Here is a 19,152-nt window from a genome sequence, read left to right as displayed (position 1 = left end):
TTATTTGTCATGCAGCTTTATAATTATTAGCGCTTCTCACCATGTAGCTAACAGAAATGTTCAGTTCTTGAATCTCAATAATCGGATTATTTTTAGAAGGAATGGTTAATGAGACAGCTGCTGTTGTTCCCATGAACACCCATAAACTGTGCCAACATGGAATGTAAGTGACCAGCAAAACAAGTGATGGTGTTTCACAGATTCTTACTGAAGCTACCCAGGGATGACATGCAGTAGCTGTTGTTCCCCTGAACAGCAAACAATGTCAACATCCAATGAAATTATCACTGCTTAGAGAAATTTGTGATTCTCTTGGATAGCTTCACCTGAAGAATTGATTCTCATCTTAATGAAACAGTGATAGTGAAAATGATAGATTTTGTCACATTTGCAGTCGTTTTATTAGATGTAACCAAGCTTGCAATCTCTACAGAAGCTGCTACATTATTTTCTAATAATTCTGATGTCCTGTTTGCTCATTATAATGATGTGTATGGAAATGAAACTTCCAAGTCTGCTGTGAGTTAATAACTGTGCGAGAAGACTCATACAAAAGTTGTTTTTTGATTAACTCTTAACACTATGCCTTATCACCTTGGTCCAGTGTAAACAGAAAGATTATTATAAGCGGTTTTCAAATATAATCCAAGATTTAAAAAAAAAAAGTGGGTGTTGTGGGCGTATTGTATTGGTTACAGGTTTCATGCTACAGTAATAGCTAAAAAACAAACACTGAAGTGGTCAGGATGGTACAAATTAAGTGCTTACACCAACTACATATCTCATCAACTGTATCATTATAGAAGGTACATTTCTAGTACACTGAGAGAGAGCATAGTCAAACAGATACACAGATAAGGATCAGACGAAGAAGCATCAAGCTACAGATCAATGGAACTGGCTGCCACATTTAGCAAGATCTGTAAGGCTGCACATCCTAACGCCTTCTTCACAACAAACAATATTTAGGCAGAAGCTCAGCATGTATTTTGAAATGATCAGAACACTATGACTACTGTTACAGAATTTTTGTGCAAAGTAGACAGCTGCCTGTACAAAGGGAAGGACATTGTGACCATCTTTTTAGATCATACATAGGCATTCTGACCTGTTCATCCTTGCTCTACTCTAAAAGAAAGTACACAGCATCAGACTCACATAATTTTAACTCCTGTCTGCATACTTAAAAGAGTCATTAACATTGCAGGAAACAAATTATTGGAATGGTGTGAGGAAATTCAACATTCAGCTCATGTATGAAACAGTTATGCAGAGTGTACCACAGGGGTGAACAGTGGAACTATTTCTTCAGGGTGTTAATATGGGGGGGGGGGGGGGGGAATCTGGATTTTCTGGTTAAAAATGCACTTTTTCCAAGGTAAAAACACATTTTTTGCAGATTTTTCTTGAGTAAAAATATGCTATACTCCAGGTGAAAGTACATTTTTTTCCATGTTAAGTGACAATATACTTTCGCTTGGAACTGTAAAACTTATCAATTTTTTGAATGGTAAGGGTTTTATACAATGGCAAGAACTTTCCAGCATTTTAGGAGATGAAACACCCCCCCCCCCCCCCCCAAAAAAAAATGTACTTTGGAAATGTCTTTGATGCACAGCAACATGTACACTGCATATTTTCATATTACAAAAGTATAGATACAAATTCCACGAAACACAGCATTGTAGATTCTGAAGCACTGACACTGAGACAGTTATGTGCTTTTGTCAGCCAATCATAGCTCGTGTCACATGGTCTGTCAGCCAATGACAGCAGATATTCAAAGCATAGGACATGTAATGTAGTCAGCCAATAGCAACATCACTGTTAAGTAGTGCAAACACACAAATAGGAAAAGTTGATGGTTTAAATTAATATATATACAGCATTGCCACAGAAAAGCTACACTTTCTCATATAATACTGATTGTCAAAAAAATTTTGCAGGTTCTTCAGTGGGTGTGGTTAGGCAGGATCCTAAGAGTACAGCTTCAATTGCAGCTGCTGAGTATTTCTGACAAGCAGGATTATGAGTTTCACTGGTGTCCACCAAAGATTTTGTGGGTTACCTGGCTGAATTAATGTTCTATTGGGCAGTTTGACTTTTCCACACATTTGAAATTGCACAAGACCTTGTAGCATTGCAAGTTGTTCTGAGCAAACGTTTATTTTAGGATAGCTTGCTGTCTGTAACTTCAGGGGCTGACATCTAGCAGCCTACCTGGGAAACACACGTGCATCTGTCACTGCCTGCTGTGGGAAAGCTATTCAATGATTCTTATTGAACGCGTACATTCACCACCTATAAGAATCTAAATAAAGGATAGTAGTTTTTGTGTAATCACTTTCATAATTTGTATACTGCACTTTGGTATTAATAGAAAGGTGGTGTGAAAATCTCAGCTTTCTAGTGGGCATATTTTTGGAGATAGAAAAACTTAGTTTAAAGTTAGAAAAACTACACTTAAGAAAGGAAATCCACTTGGGAACATTTATGACTTGTTTTTGGTTGTCAATTGAAATACTCACCTGAAGTATCAAGGTATAAAATTATTTAATTGAAATTTAATTTAAAAATTTCAAATACCATACAATTTTCATAGTATGAAATCTAGAATAACTTCAGAAAGAACTATTAAAACCAATATTTATTTTATTATGTGTTATGTGAGCCTGTGAGTAAATGAGAGTGCGTATGTGGGACATTCATCAAATTTCAATATAGCGTTATATACTGTCTTAAGTAACGTGCAAGAGTTACACAAGCCTATTGTGGGAAAATAATCCTAGGGGATTAACCCACTTTGCTGATGCTGTATGTCTAACTGTGATTGCTATTGTAACAGAGTAGCCAGAAAGTCAGCTGGAGTAAAATCTGTATCTAAAGAATATTTCCAGAATTATTGTTTTTTGTTTTCGTTTATTAAACATTATTTTAATATTTGTTTGTCAGATTGACGCAAATGCGTCTGTGTATAAGGATTGGCGCAGACCAGTTTTGGTGTGAGTATGATCATGAGCAACTATTCTGATTGGCAGTCAGCGTGGTCAGCCAATCAGAATTGAGACAGTTCCTGCTTGTTACCTGATAATTACACTGGGAGTGAGGGAAGTCGCTCGCTAGCTTTGAACATGGATGGTCACGTTACTAGTGCCAGAAAAAATAATGTGTAAGATGAAGAATTACTTAGTGTTTGAGTTATTGGTGAGCTAAGGTGATAGCAGTTGTTGTTGAGGACTGTTTGGCGAAATTTCAGAGGTTTTGACTAAATCTGTTGGACAGATATTCACTTGTGAAATATTGGCCTTCATAGAATCTACATGGCATGTTTCAGTATTCAACTACTGAGTATTTTTGGTGAGCTGTTTCTTTTTTAGAAATCCACAAGAAGGACTGAATGTGAGGATGGGTCATGAGTTGTGCTTGGGTATCTCAGTTGGTAGAGTGGTGAGATTAATGACTGTGAAAATGTTGTTTGGATTGGGTTGGGTTTGGACAGATTTCTGGCTGCTGAGCATGTGAAATGTGTGTATGAATCGTGAACTGGAAGGAAATAGCCAATAGTTTAAATGTGGACTGAATAGTACAGTGACGATGATGAATAGACACGAGAAATTAACCCCTGACACAGCGCAAACTCACAACGCCTTTTTTTTTTTTTTTTTTTTGAGATAATTATACTTGTTGCCATCATTATTGCATAATTTGTCATCTATGAAAGAACTAAAGTAAATATGAAAAACTAACCTTGAAGCCTGGTATTTTTGACCATGTGCACTGTTTAAGATATATCAAACACAAGTATGTCAATAAAAGTTTAAATTATGGCATAAGTGACTGGTGTTCTGTGCCTGAGAATTTTCTAAGTTGCTGGTCCTCAAAGTGTTATGTTCTGAATGAGATTCAGATTCTCTGTGATTTAAAAAATTCATCACACATTCTCACATGTAACATAATTCATCTTGAAATTTCCTGACAGATTAACGCTGTACACCAGACCAAGACTCGAACTCAGGACCTTTACTGTTCATGGGAAAGTGCTCTACCAACTGAGCTACCCAAGCACAACTCATGACCCATCCCCACAACTTTACTTCTGCCAGTACCTCATCTCCTACCATCCAAACTTCACAGAAGTCCCCCTGTGAAACTTACAAGACTAGCACTCCTGGAAGAAAGAATACTGTGGTGACATGGCTTAGTCACAGCCTGGGGCTGTTTCCAGAATGAACTTTCACTCTGCAGTGAAGTGTGAGCTAGTATGAAACTTCCTGGCAGATTAAAATTGTGTGCCAGATCAAAATTCAAACTTGTGAGCTTTACCTTTCATGAGGAAATGTTCTACCAACTGAGCTACCAAAACATGACTCATGACACGTCCTCATAGCGTTACTTCTGCCGGTACCTTGTCTCCCATCTTCCAAACTTCAGAAGTTCTCCTGCAAAACTTGCAAGACTAGCACTCTTGAAGAAAGGGTATTGTGGAGACATGGCTTAACTGCCACCAGGAGGATGTTCCCAGAATGAAATTTTCACTCTGCAGTGGAGTAGGTGCTGATATGAAACTTCCTAGCAGATTAAAATTGTGTGCTGGTTGAGACTTGAACACAAACATGAAATGTAAAAAGGTCCAGAGTTCAAGTCTCAGTCTGGCACACAGTTTTAATATGCCAAGAAGTTTCATACAAGCATACACTCCACTGCAGAGTTCAAATTTCATTCTGGAAATATCCCCCAGGATGTGGCTAAGCCATGTCTCTACAATACCCTTTATTCAGGACTGCTGGTCTTGCAGGTTTTGCAGGAGAACTTCTGTGAGCTCTGGAAGGTAGTAGGCAAGGTACTGGCGGAAGTAAAGCTGTGACGATGGGTCGTGAGTCATGTTCCAGTAGTTCAATTGGCAGAGCATGTGCCCACAAAAGGTAAAGGTCCCAAGTTCGAGTTTCAATCCAGCACACAGTTTTAATCTGCCAGGAAGTCTTATTTTAGTGCACATTCCATTGCAAGTGATAATTTCATACTAGAAACAACCCCCACGCTGTGACTAAGCCATGTCTTTCTTCCAGGAGTGCCTGTCTTATGAGTTTCACAGGAGAACTTCTGTGAAGTTTGGAAGGTAGGAGATGAGGTACTGGGGGAGGAAAGCTGAGAGGACAAGTCTTGAGTTGTGCTGAAGCTCAGTTGGTAGAGCACTTGCCATGAAAGGTAAGGCCCCACGTTCGAGTCTTGATTCAGCATACAGTTTTAATCTGCCAGGAGGATTCATATCATATACTCTACTGCACAGTGAAAATTTCATTCTAATAATTTATCTTGCATGAAAAGAAACTTACTTTGAAAGTAATGCTTCTCAAACCACCATCTGCATGACTTATTAGAAATGTAAACACTCATTGAAAGCAGTTTGTTGTTGTGAAGCCTTTCCGAATAATGATCTTCTGGGCCAATTCACCACCATCAAAAAAAGTCTTTACAAGTCAGGAAAAGGTTGTCCAAATGTTTTGTGTGGTGTCTCAAAGAACTTCATGTTACAACCTTTTTAAGCAAATAGGAATACTAACCACTACTTCACAACACCTCTTTCCAATCATGACATTCATGCTTCATGGTCATTCTCAATATGAAACCAATGAAACATACCATCATCATAACACAAGAAGGAAATGTGACATACACTGTGACCTGAAACATTTGTCCCTGGTGCAAAAAGGTGTAAAATACACAAGCACAAAAATCTTCAATGTACTTCCAAGTAATATTAAGTGCCTATGAGGTAATAATGTACTATTTAAAAGTAAGCTAAAGGAGTTCTTGCTTGAAAAAAGTTTCTATTCTCTAGAACAATCCTATAGCAGAGATAGCTAAGATTATTTATCATGTATTATTGTGTATTCCTGATCGAATATATCTTGCTGTTTTAATTAGATTAATTGGTGATCTATAAGTCAAGAAGATAGTAACTTTAACTCTGCAAAAAATTGTTTGGATAAATCTGAAAATTGCATCTTACCCCTAGGATCAGGAATGGCATCTTCAACTAGTACTTGCTGCCCTTCAAAAAGCTGGCATAGTCATTAACAAAGATAAATCTCAGTTGTGGAGAAACAAAATAACCTTTCTCAAACATGTTCTTAATGCCGATGGCATCAAACCCATACCCCAATGAACAGAGCTCATTCAGCTGTTAACACATCCATAGACATACCACAAGCTTTCATCTATGTTAACTGCCACATGTGGTGGCAATTCAGGCTCCCTCACTCTTATTCTTGCAAGGTTGAATACACAGGGAAAAGGAAACTTGTGTGGACCACTGACATGCAAGCTGTATTCAACCATTTCAAAGACTGCCTCATAAAATGGCTGTTCTGACACACCTGATACCAGATGCACAGCTCACTGTCACTACGGATGCCAGTGATTTGGCCATCGGGATGCCCCTATAGCAAGTTGTGGCAGGTGAAATGTAACGACTTTGCTTCTTCTCTAGAAAACTCACAGAACTGCAGTTAAAATGGTCCATGTTCAGTTAAGTGTTACATGTTGTGTACAAAACAATTTGATATTTCAGGAGGCTGCTGAAGTAGACATGTCATGATCTATATGAACCACATGCAACTCAATGCTGCTGATGCTGCTGTGTGTCACCCCATCAAAGGATATATGTCCTCAATGCTTTTGTCATCTTGAACTCATCACACAACACACAGCTCACATTTGTTACATGGAGATGACAACATCATTACCGACTAGCTCCCATGCATCAATACTGTTTCACTCCACATCAACTATGCTGAACTGATGGATGAACAACAAGACCATGATACATCTATAATGAACCTACTCAACAGTGACACTCTAATCTTCACAGTGAATGGTAAGTAATTCCTGGCACTGATGTCCACATTACCTGTGATTTTTAACAGAACAGAATTTGATGTCTCATTGCCACGCTCATGAGCTGACCAGTGTTTGATAAGCTTTACAACCTGACTTGCCTGAGGGTTCGACCAATGGTACATCTCATAACCAAACTGTCCATTTGGCTAAGATCAACTGATTGCCGCATCTAGTCACAAGCTTGCCTGGTACACCAATATAGAAAGGTTGACTGGCATATGCAGTCTCCTCTCAGTCACTTCGATATACCTCATGCACAATTTTGGGATGTGCACCTCAACCATGTAAGCCCCCTGCTGGAATCAGAAGACTACAAATACATTCTGTTAATAACTGATCAAGTCTCATTCTGGGTCAAAGTCATGCCTCTGATAGACATCACAGTGGAACCCACTGCTTGAGCTTTCATCGACACGAGGTCATCTCACTTCGATTGCCCAGAAACAGTTACCACAGACCAAGGGAGCCAATTTGGATCATCTCTGTTTGATACACACTGCCAGCTCTGTGACATTACTCACAATCATAAAACCGCATACCATTCACAGACTAATGGGCTCGTGGAATGGTAGCATTGCCCTCTGAAAATTGCACTCATGTGCCATGGTGGACTGTTGGTAGAGGCCTAACTACTATAGTTAACCAGTCCCTTCAAGAAGAGTAGTTAAGCCACAATTCAAAAAAGGTACAAAAGAACATATGAGAAACTATCGCCCAATCTATCTTCTTCCATCACTATCAAAAATATTTGAAAAGATAGTCAGCATACAAATTCAAAATGCCATAGAAAAATTTAAAATAATCTCAAAAAATCAGTATGGATTTCAAAAAGGCAAAACCACAGTATCTGCTATAAATAATTTTGTTGATAAAATTAGCTCATCTCTAGCCAACTCACTGCATGCCACAGGAATTTTTTTGGGACCTCTCAAAGGCCTTGGATAGTGTGAATCACTCCTTGCTACTCTGTAAACTGGAAAAGTATGGAATTAGGGGCATGGTATTAGAATGGTTTAAATTCTATGGAACCAACCAGAGACAAAGAGTGGTTATAACATCAGAGAAAGGAACTTATACTTCAAAATAGAAAACCATTTCACTTGGGGTACCCCAAGGTTCTGTCTTAGGTCCCATTCCGTTTTTGTTTTACATAAATGATCTGCCACTTAATATTGGGTGTCACCCAGTTTTATTTGCAGATGACACATCATTAATCATTGGAAGTAGCAGTACTGTTCAAATTCAACAAACTGTATTATACACTTTAGAAAAATTAGATAACTGGTTTGATTGAAATGGGTTAAAATTAAACATGGAAAAGACTCAGTTAATGCAGTTTAAAACAAAACAAGCAAAATTAAATGATATTCAGGTCAGTCACAGAAACCAGGATTTGCAGGAAGCTAGCTGTGTGAAATTCCTAGGAATGCAACTAGATAAAAATCTATCATGGGGATCACATATACAGTACCTTGTAAATAAATTAAAAAGCCTAGCAATTGCAATGAGAATATTATACAATGCTACCAGTATGGGCATAAGAAAAGTAGTATATCACAACTACTTTGAGTCAGTAATAAGGTATGGAATTGGATTTTAAGGTAACTCAAACCATATATGTCGAATGCTAAAACTTGCACAATGTAGGGTGAAGAAAATTATGTCGCCCACTCCTAAAAAATCAAAATATAGCAAGTGTTCCGTCACTATACATATATGAGCTGATTATCTATGTACACAGTAACCCTCATTTATTTGTAGCAAATCATTTTCAACATGATTACAACACCAGAAATCAAAATAAAATTATGCTGTCCACCCACCATTTGAAACTTTATTGCTCAAACTCCACATTATACATGTATGAAAATTTATAACAAAGTGAAAGGAAGAGAATTGCTCAGCATAAATTTAGAAACACTGAAAAAAATCCTCATATGAGAAACTAGTGCAGAAATGTTACTATTCAGTAGAAGAATTCATAAATGGCAACCTGAAAATTTGAGCAGGAGAGAGCAGGTACTTAGGATGGTTAACCTTAAAAGTCTGTCACTTTTGAAGAAAAATTATTAATTGCTTGATTAAGTAATTATTCAGTATTGTACATTATATTACTGGTGTTATAAGGATAATTGTAAACCAGTTTTTGTGTTTTGACGAGTCTCCTGTACTTTAAGTCAATGGCTTGAATCTCTATGTTATGAGACAATAAACTTCTACTTATACTTGATATGGGTAGAGGCCTTTGTGCGATGTTTAAGGAGGACCTATGTGCTTCCCTTGTGGAAGTCCTGTACAGCAAGTCCATTATGCAGCCAGTGGAGTCTGTGCTCTCAACACCAGCTCCCGACATGGCAGACCTACCAGTGTTACTGCAGCAGGTGAAGTACCACATACACAATTCACAGAAGCGACCACCTACTGCTTACACTGCCCCAAATCTTCATACACAAGTTGCTCTCAGACTGCAACTATGTAATGCTACACAATCTGGCCAGCACTACAACCATCTTATTCGAGTCCATTTTCCATTGTCAAGCCTGGTACACATACCTTCAACATCTTGCTCAATGGGAAAACAATGATTGCCTCCTGGTACAGACTGATAGCGGCACAGGTCCTCCATGACTTTGTCACTCCTTGGCCTATAAATTCTGACACCTCATACAATGATGAGGACAACAACTCTCCCAGTAACATCAGGCATCTTTGCTATGTGATGACCTGGCAGTCATCCCCTCGATGTCCATGACTTTGATCCTATAGTGTCAGCATCAAACTTGTTGATGACCTCATAGTAGATTAATGTCACAACACTCCTGACACATTTACCGCATGGATAGTCCACAACATCAACCTTGTCTTTTGATTACTGGAATGTGTTGTGTATGGAGCTATAATCTCACATTTGATGGCAGATGGCACACACACCATTACCACACCAGCACAGGCTTCTCTTCAGTTGTTACCTCAGGCCCTGCCGTCAACTCCAATGCCACTATCCTCTGATGCACCATCCGTGCTGGCTCATCCACAGTTACCGCCTATGCCTGATTTGGTATCGCCAACCAGTCTCCTTCTTACTTGATATGGTACCACCTCTGCACCACCACTACCAACTAGATGCTGGGAAACAGTTCACTCATGTCTTGCTTTGCAGCTGGCCACAACACATCTGGTCATGTGCAACTGAGCATGGTTCCCATGACTGATGACACTTGCCAATCATCACTTCCCCCAGCATACCATACTTTGGTGGAAAGGGGGGGGGGGGGGGGGGGGCTCTTGAAGGGACATTGGGAACATCAGTGCTAGCGACACCACTGACCAGATAGTTTCCACAGCAGAGTGAAGTATCTGTGAGCAGTGCAACTAAGACCCACGGCAGGTCTATTGGAAGTGTTGTTGTGTTGTAGTCCTCTCTGTATCAGTAAAGGGTATCATACTAAATCATTTTGGCTACATTAATTGTGCACCTCTTTATATCAGTTAGGGAAGTGTACCACGTACGTCAATGGTTAAATGTGGTAGGAAAAATTGCCAAATCCAAAAGAGACAGTTAAAATTACATAATATTTTTATAAATGAATCTCTAGATACCCTGAATGAATTCTGGGCTCCTTATGCCCTGTCTCTAGCCTTTGAAACCAAATTGATCTTGACAACAGAAACTGCAAGTTGTTATCTGATATTGATTTCTGTAAGCAGTGAAAGAAGATACAAAAGCAACTACAGAGTATGTAATGACTTAATCTGGACAGTAGAAACTACAAGTTAGAGCCAGAATTAAAAATTTTTTCATAAGAGTGGAAACAATTACCTAAATATGTAGTCTGTAATTTGTCAAAACAGTTATGTCTGCATAAATAATATAATGCATTCATCTGGATATAATAGAGGGAAACATTCCACCCATTACATGCAGTCTCCCATCCTTCATCAAAGACACCAACCACTTTCTCGAACGCCTGGAATCCTTACCCAATCTGTTACCCCCGGAAACCATCCTTGTAACCATTGATGCCACTTCCTTATACACAAATATTCCGCACGTCCAGGGCCTCGCTGCGATGGAGCACTTCCTTTCACACCGATCACCTGCCATCCTACCTAAAACCTCTTTCCTCATTCACCTTAGACAGCTTCATCCTGACCCACAATTTCTTCACTTTTGAAGGCCAGACATACCAACAATTAAAGGGAACAGCCATGGGTACCAGGATGGCCCCCTCGTACGCCAACCTATTCATGGGTCACTTAGAGGAAGCCTTCTTGGTTACCCAGGCCTGCCAACCCAAAGTTTGGTACAGATTTATTGATGACATCTTCATGATCTGGACTCACAGTGAAGAAGAACTCCAGAATTTCCTCTCCAACCTCAACTCCTTTGTTTCCATCAGATTCACCTGGTCCTACTCCAAATCCCATGCCACTTTCCTTGACATTGACCTCCATCTGTCCAATGGCCAGCTTCACACGTCCGTCCACATCAAACCCACCAACAAGCAACAGTACCTCTATTATGACAGCTGCCACCCATTCCACATCAAACGGTCCCTTCCCTACAGCTTAGGTCTTCGTGGAAAACGAACCTGCTCCAGTCCGGAATCCCTGAACCATTACACCAACAACCTGAAAACAGCTTTCGCATCCCGCAACTACCCTCCCGACCTGGTACAGAAGCAAATAACCAGAGCCACTTCCTCACCCCCTCAAACCCAGAACCTCCCACAGAAGAACCACAAAAGTGCCCCACTTGTGACAGGATACTTTCCGGGACTGGATCAGACTCTGAATGTGGCTCTCCAGCAGGGATACGACTTCCTCAAATCCTGCCCTGAAATGAGATCCATCCTTCATGAAATCCTCCCAACTCCACCAAGAGTGTCTTTCCGCCGTCCACTTAACCTTCGTAACCTCTTAGTTCATCCCTATGAAATCCCCAAACCACCTTCCCTGCCCCCGGTGTAAAACCTGTCCCATGCACCCTCCCACCACCACCTACTCCAGTCCTGTAACCTGGAAGGTGTACACGATCAAAGGCAGAGCCACGTGTGAAAGCACCCACGTGATCTACCAACTGACCTGCCTACACTGTGAAGCTTTCTATGTGGGAATGACGAGCAACAAACTGTCCATTCACATGAATGGACACAGGCAGACAGTGTTTGTTGGTAATGAGGATCACCCTGTGGCTAAACATGCCTCGGTGCATGGCCAGCACATATTGACACAGTGTTACACCGTCCGGGTTATCTGGATACTTCCCACTAACACCAACCTGTCAGAACTCCGGAGATGGGAACTTGCCCTTCAGTATATCCTCTCTTCTCGTTATCCGCCAGGCCTCAACCTCCGCTAATTTCAAGTTGCCGCGGCTCATACCTCAACTGTCTTTCAACAACATCTTTGCCTCTGTACTTCCGCCTCGACTGACATCTTTGCCCAAACTCTTTGCCTTTACAAATGTCTGCTTGTGTCTGTGTATGGCGGATGGATATGGGTGTGTGTGTGAGTGTACACCTGTCCTTTTTTCCCCCCAAAGGTAAGTCTTTCCGCTCCCGGGATTGAAATGACTCCTTACCCTCTTCCTTAAAACCCACATCCTTTCGTCTTTCCCTCTCCTTCCCTCTTTCCTGATGAAGCAACCGTTGGTTGCGAAAGCTTGAATTTTGTGTGTATGTTTGTGTGTGTTTGTGTGTCTATCGACCTGCAGCGCTTTCATTTGGTAAGTCACATCATCTTTGTTTTTAGATATAATGCATTCATCTTTGTACATAAATATGGCATTATGTATTAACCTATGTACAACATCCATTTGCTAAATGGTGTGTTGCTGTGCATCATTACAGTAATTAACATGGAGATAGGTTTTTTGAAGTATTAAATAAAAGCAAAACCAAAAAATAAGTGACAGTCACAGGGGCCGCATGACTAGATTTAGATTGAGAATATTCATCTATAGACAGTTTCAAGGTGCTTGTTTTTTGAAGCTTCATATTTTAGTCTGTTAGTGGTGTGATGTCATTCAGTGGATGGAAAATATGTTTTAAAAGTAATGAAACCTACAGAAATCAGTTAAACACTTATTAAAAGTTCTGTCTATAATAGCTATTCTGTAATCACAAAATGTAACATCATTTTCAGCCCATCGTAACAGCTTCTTGCCGGACTTAATTTGAAAGGAAATAAAATTGAATGCATGATTAATTTTAACAAGTGGCATTTACAAGTTATCAAATGCCTACATCACAAATTTTAATTATGTCCATCACAGTTAACACTATGTAATAATGCATGCTTTTATAAAAATAGTTAAACCATGTAGGGTGGGAAAATTTTCAAAACTATTAGAACACGCAAGTTCTTTACATATGATACAAACACTGTATATTTTGTTTTCCTTCCACAAATTTCTAATGGCAGTGGTTTGCATTTTTGACTTCTGCGAGTTTTGGCCAAAGATTCTCTGCATGAAATATTTCATCTGCTGTTCTGTTCACTTGGTATTGGTTTACTTTAGGTGGAGGTAGGATTGACCTGCCTCTTTTTACACTACTCACATCATGATAACCAATCTTTATTAGTGCTCTTGCTGTGAACACTATAAATATAAAAGAGTGAAATTATTTTTCTTTGCCCTATATATGAACCAGCAATTTATTACACACATATCGAGAAAATCACAAATACTTACAGGTACCAATGTTTCTTGTGGTGCTGGTGTGCATACAATGCCAAACATTAGTCCATTACATCAACACTTTCAATGTACGAATTGTAGTAAGCAACAACATGTGATGAAAAATGTCAATAATTTCTTCTTTCTTGCTCCTTCACTTTGCAGCGTCCTGTTACTGGTTACCAATGCTTGCTGAAGCCACATAAACAACAGAGCTGTGAAGCCAGCAAGTAATTGTAAAACAACTATCATTTATTACTGTTGAAACTGCTTCTTTGCCTTTTTTCCTCAGTTAGTTTTCAGGAAGTATCACGGATTGAACTTCTTGGAGCCTATTTGGTCAACACATTACTGTGGCATATATTTCATATTCTACAGTTCCCGTAGCAGAGGATTATTTGTGAACCAATTATTGAAAAACACTTTATGGTTTTTGTGTTCTAGATCATCACAGTCTCAAGATAACATCTGCACAGGCACATTCCTCTTCTTCCACTGCTTCCTGGTAAACTTCAAATCTGTGCACATATTATGAGCTACCTGCAAGAACCCATATCTTGAGGCCTCATAGTTCAGGTTTCCCTGCTTTATATTGCTTCAATGCGTGTTGGCCTCTAATTTGTAGTTTGGTTATCAACAGACTGTGTTCTACATCAGGTGCTTGTAGAAATGAACTCTGAAGGGAATCTGAAACAGGCTGAATCTTGTACAGTTGATCATATTTTCTACTCCTTGTGCACTGTTGTTGTTTATCTCAAACTGACCGACTCTCATGCTGCTCACAATCAGATCAGTTCTGAATGCAGCCTCTAAACACAAATAGGACCTAATCCTAGGTTATTTGACGTAATACATGATTACATTTATACCCAAGAACTTCTGCAAAATCTGGCACAATAAGACACAGTTCTTCATTTCCATTTTTGTTGCATGCAGATTAGCTGGCAAACAATGGTTTCCATCAAAGCAGAAGAGAATAGAGGCATGAAAATGCCAACAAGTGCCTTCTGATCTAGTTTTATTTTGTGGTCCCCAAAGAATAGGGGAACAGATATGTAGAAACAACTGTCTGACATAGTTCATGTACTATTCACTTGTCTATTACTTCTCTGAACTGGTGCAGTAGTCACAAAGCGCGGAAGAATAGTAGGAGACTCAATCTCTTCTTCAATTCCTCTGAACTTGAACTATTTTCTGGGTCGATAATATTTTTGGTCTGTTCCAGTATCCTCTGGTAGATACAGTATGTCCTGAAGTAGAAGTAAATGGCGACTAATGGTTTCCATACGTTGTCATAATAATGACACACATGTTCAGAGCCCATGGTAGTAGAAATATGTTTATAATTCATTCTCAGTGATAATACAATGTGTTAATGTGTACAGACCATCTCATTAATATTACTACTTTCAAATGCCTTCATGCCTTCCACAGAACAAATCTACTTCAGTTGTGAACATATGTACAAGATCTTCTTTCTCAGGTGCCATCTTGCCGACACATGCCAATTCTCAGATCAACAATAGCCCAAGTAAAAGTCTCACTGGCTGCTAGGTGGGTATGTAATGTCCACTCCAGTGGACTGTATGCAATAGAGGTATCTGAGAGGGCAATAGCAGTGGTATGCAAAGCAGAAAAGTTGTCATCCAGCATCAGGTAGCAGCATTGAACCTAAATTCCAAAACTGTTTATGATACACCTTTAAATTGAGATTGAAAACAAATTTGTGGCAGGTTGGTGTTTTATTTCAGATAATTTTTTAAAACATCTGTGACAAATATTTGAAAACATAACTTAAGCCAATTCATATTAAGATGATTACTTCACGCTATTTACTTACATTTTAAGATTATTGAAGTACTGCTTTGTCCATTTTTCAGTAGCAATTGTTCTAGCAATTGCTGATGCAGCTAAATCTGTATCAAAATTGAAATATGGTAAGTCTGATACCCAGTCTCCTTCAACTTCCACTTCATATTCCTTTGAAGGGTCTGACTGTAACCTGACAAAATATTATAAAGAACACAGCTGTAGATACAAACAAACTGTATGAACATCTCTGCAAATCATAGGAAGTTAAGTTTATGAAAATATCAATATGTCTGTAAGCAAATATTGAAGGAATCACAAAAAAGTTGTGATACTTAAATAACTTCTCTAACAATAACTCCTTTATGTAAAAGTAGACTGTGTAAATAATTTAAGATTGTGTCTAAGCACGAACAAAAGTTATGGGCTCTATTGGTATAACATCAAAATGTTAGCAATGCATATTTGGAAAATGCTGTAACAGAAATTAAAAAGCAAAATAGCCAGTATGCCCAAAACATCAAACACAATAATGAAAATGACTGAAAAGAAATGTAAGGCTGGTGAGGTATAGATTGTGTTTGTTCTAGAAGCCAAAGATTGAGTCATTACATAACTGAAGTCTGAAATGCTGCATCTGTAAATATTTTAACTCTATTACAATACTTAGGTGAAAGACTAAGATGCCAAATTTCTAAAAAGTGAAAACACAGAAAACTGGGTGACGTACAATGGAAAAGAAAGCAGAGGAATTCTACTGAAACAAACAGAAGCTGATAAACAGATGGATAGGACAATGTACAGTGAGTAACATTAATATTCAGATACTTTGAGATTATTGCTCTGCAGCATCATAACTTCACTTTTAACACAACAAAAATTTAAAAAAATAATCAAGTGTTATATTAAGGTAGTTACTCAGTAAATAATAGTATTAACCGTTTTATACAACTTGTAACAGTTGTTAAATAATACTGTTTAAATAAAACACTGTTCAGTTTTCAAATAATGGAAAATCTAGGATGGACTGTAACAGTATTATGAGAAGGAAAGTTGCTACTAACCATGTAGCAGAGATGCTGAGTCGCAGATAGGCACAACAAAAAGACTTTCACAATTAAAGCTGTTGGCCTTCATCAACAACAGACACACACACACACACACACACACACACACACACACACACGCAAACCCAACTCACACAAATGACTGCAGTATCAGGCAACTGAAACCACACTGCGAGCAGCAGCACCAGCGCATTATGGGAATGGTGACTGGGTGGGGGGTAACGAGGAGGTTGGGACGGTGAGAGGGAGGGATACTATGGTGGGGATGGCGGACAGTGAATTGCTGCAGGGGAGAGGTGGAGAAGGGGCAGGGGGAGGGGGAAGAAGCAGAAAAGGAGAGAAACAAAAAGACTGGGTGTGGTGGTAGAATGACGGCTGTGTGGTGCTGGAATGGGAACAGGGAAGGGGATGGATGGGTGATGACAGTGACTAATGAAGGTTGAGACCAAGAGGGTGATGGGAACATAGAATGTACTGCAAGGAAAGTTCCCACCTGCCCAATTCAGAAAAGCTGGTGTTGCTGGGAAGAATCCATATGGCACAGGCTGTGAAGATCTCCTGTGCCTTATCTTTCCAGTCTCCCACCATCTCCCAACGACCCTCCATCCGGACACAGAGGAGCATTCCCCTCGTAACTCAGTACCACCCAGGACAGGAGCAACTGAATTACATTCTCTGCCAGGGTTTCAACTACCTCTCATCATGTCCTGAAATGAGAAATGTCCTTCCCACTTTCCTTCCCACCCCTCCCACAGTGGTATTCCGCTGTCCACCAAACCTACACAATATACTCATCGATCCTTACACAACCCCTGCTCCCAACCCCTTACCTCATGGCTCATACCCCTGTAATAGACCTAGATGCAAGACCTGTTCCATACATCCTCCCACAACCACCTACTTCAGTCCAGTCACTAACATCACCTATCCCATCAAAGGCAGGGCTATCTGTGAAACAAGTCATGTGACCTACAAGCAAAGTTGCAACAACTGTGCTGCATTCTATGTAGGCATGACAACCAACAAACTGTCTGTCCACATGAATGGCCACCGACAAACTATGGCAAGAAACAAGTGGACCACCCTGTTGCTGAGCATGCTGCCCAGTACGACATCCTTCATTTCAATGACTGATTCACAACCTGTGTCATATGGATCCTTCCCACCAACCCCAACTCTTCTGAATTGAGCAGGTGGGAACTTTCCCTGTAATACGTCCCATGTTCCCATAACCCTCCTGGCCTCAACCTTCGTTAGCCACTGTCCTCACTCATCCAGCCCCGTTCCTGTTCCCATTCCAGCACTACACAACCATCATTCCACCACCTCACACAGTCTTTTTATTTCTCTCCTCTTTTGCTACTCCCCCCCACCCCCCCACCCCTCTCCACCTCTCCCCTGCCCTCCGTCTAACCTGCAGCACATCACTGTCTAGCACCCTCAACATATTATCCCTCGCCCTCTCCGCCCCAGCCTCCTCCTTACCCCAACACAGCCGCCACTCCCATCATGCACTGGTGTTGCTGCTAGCAGTGTGGTTTCATTTGCCTGATACTGCAGTCCTGTGTGTGAGTTGCATTTGTGTGTGTGTGTGTGTGTGTGTGTGTGTGTGTGTGTGTGTGTGTGTGTGTATGTGTAATGTTGATGAAGGCCAATGGCCAAAAGCTTTAATTGTGAGAGTTTTTTTATTGTGCCTATCTGCAACTCAGAATCTCCACTATATGGTGAGCAGCAACTTTCCTTCTCATAATACTGTTCAGTTTTCACATTACTTTAATATTCAGACAGGTGGCAACAGCACTTGTTTTTAACAAACGTGTAAAGTTATATAATCTGAGTTAGAAGACAGTGTTTGTTTATAAGGTGGTAAATTATTCAAATGGTACAATGCATGCAAAACCAATACCAGTTTTGATATATGACAACTAGTGATTGTTCATAATGTGAAAGGTAAATGATATTGACAAGTTGCTACCATGTTCATAATGAGTAAGAGTACTGTGGCAGATATCATCAGACAATTAAAGTACAAGGACTGTATAGACTCTGTACCTTAAAAAGGCCAACCAAAGAAACTGGATGCATGTGATAAGAGGAACCTAATATGAAAAATAAAGAAGGATCCTACACTCAATGCACAAAGGTTAGCAAGAGAGCTTATAAATGAGACTGGAAAGGAGGCACATCCTCAAACAATTCACTGAGAATCAAAAAATAGTGGCTACAATGGAAGAGTGGGCAGGAAGAAACTTTATGTGAATGAACAGAATCAAAAGAAGGGACTGGACTTTGTTAAACAGTTTATTATAAAGGAAGAAATATGGTGGAACGACATCATTTTTACTGATAAAACGAAGCATGGAGGTGGCAGTGTTCTTTTCTCAGGTTGTATATTCAAACTTGGTTTGGACAAATTAGTGTTCATCAACAGTATCAACAAAGAGATCTATGTGAACAAATTAAAAAACAATTTGCACATAAGTGCTGATAAAATGGGGGTATCAAACATGTTTAAGTTTTACCAGGATAATGACCTGAAGCACTGCATCTGTCCTGAACTGAGAGTTTCAAGCTTCTCACTGAAATATGACACTAGTGCTTTTCTACCTAACTTTATGAACATAGATATCATTCTAATTGTTTTATAACAATGAAAATAATCAATTATTCACAATATAATGCAAATGGATAGAT

General features: G+C 39.6%; 1 protein-coding gene across 1 annotated transcript in view; it reads right to left on the bottom strand.

The window, feature by feature from the left end:
- Positions 1-19,152, bottom strand: part of LOC126474556 (uncharacterized) — a 234,788-nt gene that overhangs the window by 109,752 nt on the left and 105,884 nt on the right. Inside the window, exon 5 of the mRNA XM_050102031.1 lies at positions 15,423-15,584. Within this exon, the coding sequence (XP_049957988.1) occupies positions 15,423-15,584 (162 nt within the window). The remainder of the gene's footprint in view (positions 1-15,422; positions 15,585-19,152) is intronic.

Source organism: Schistocerca serialis, chromosome 4, assembly GCF_023864345.2.
Source record: "Schistocerca serialis cubense isolate TAMUIC-IGC-003099 chromosome 4, iqSchSeri2.2, whole genome shotgun sequence".
NCBI classification, from domain to species: Eukaryota; Metazoa; Arthropoda; class Insecta; order Orthoptera; family Acrididae; genus Schistocerca; species Schistocerca serialis.
This window is presented reverse-complemented; position numbering and strand designations above follow the sequence as displayed.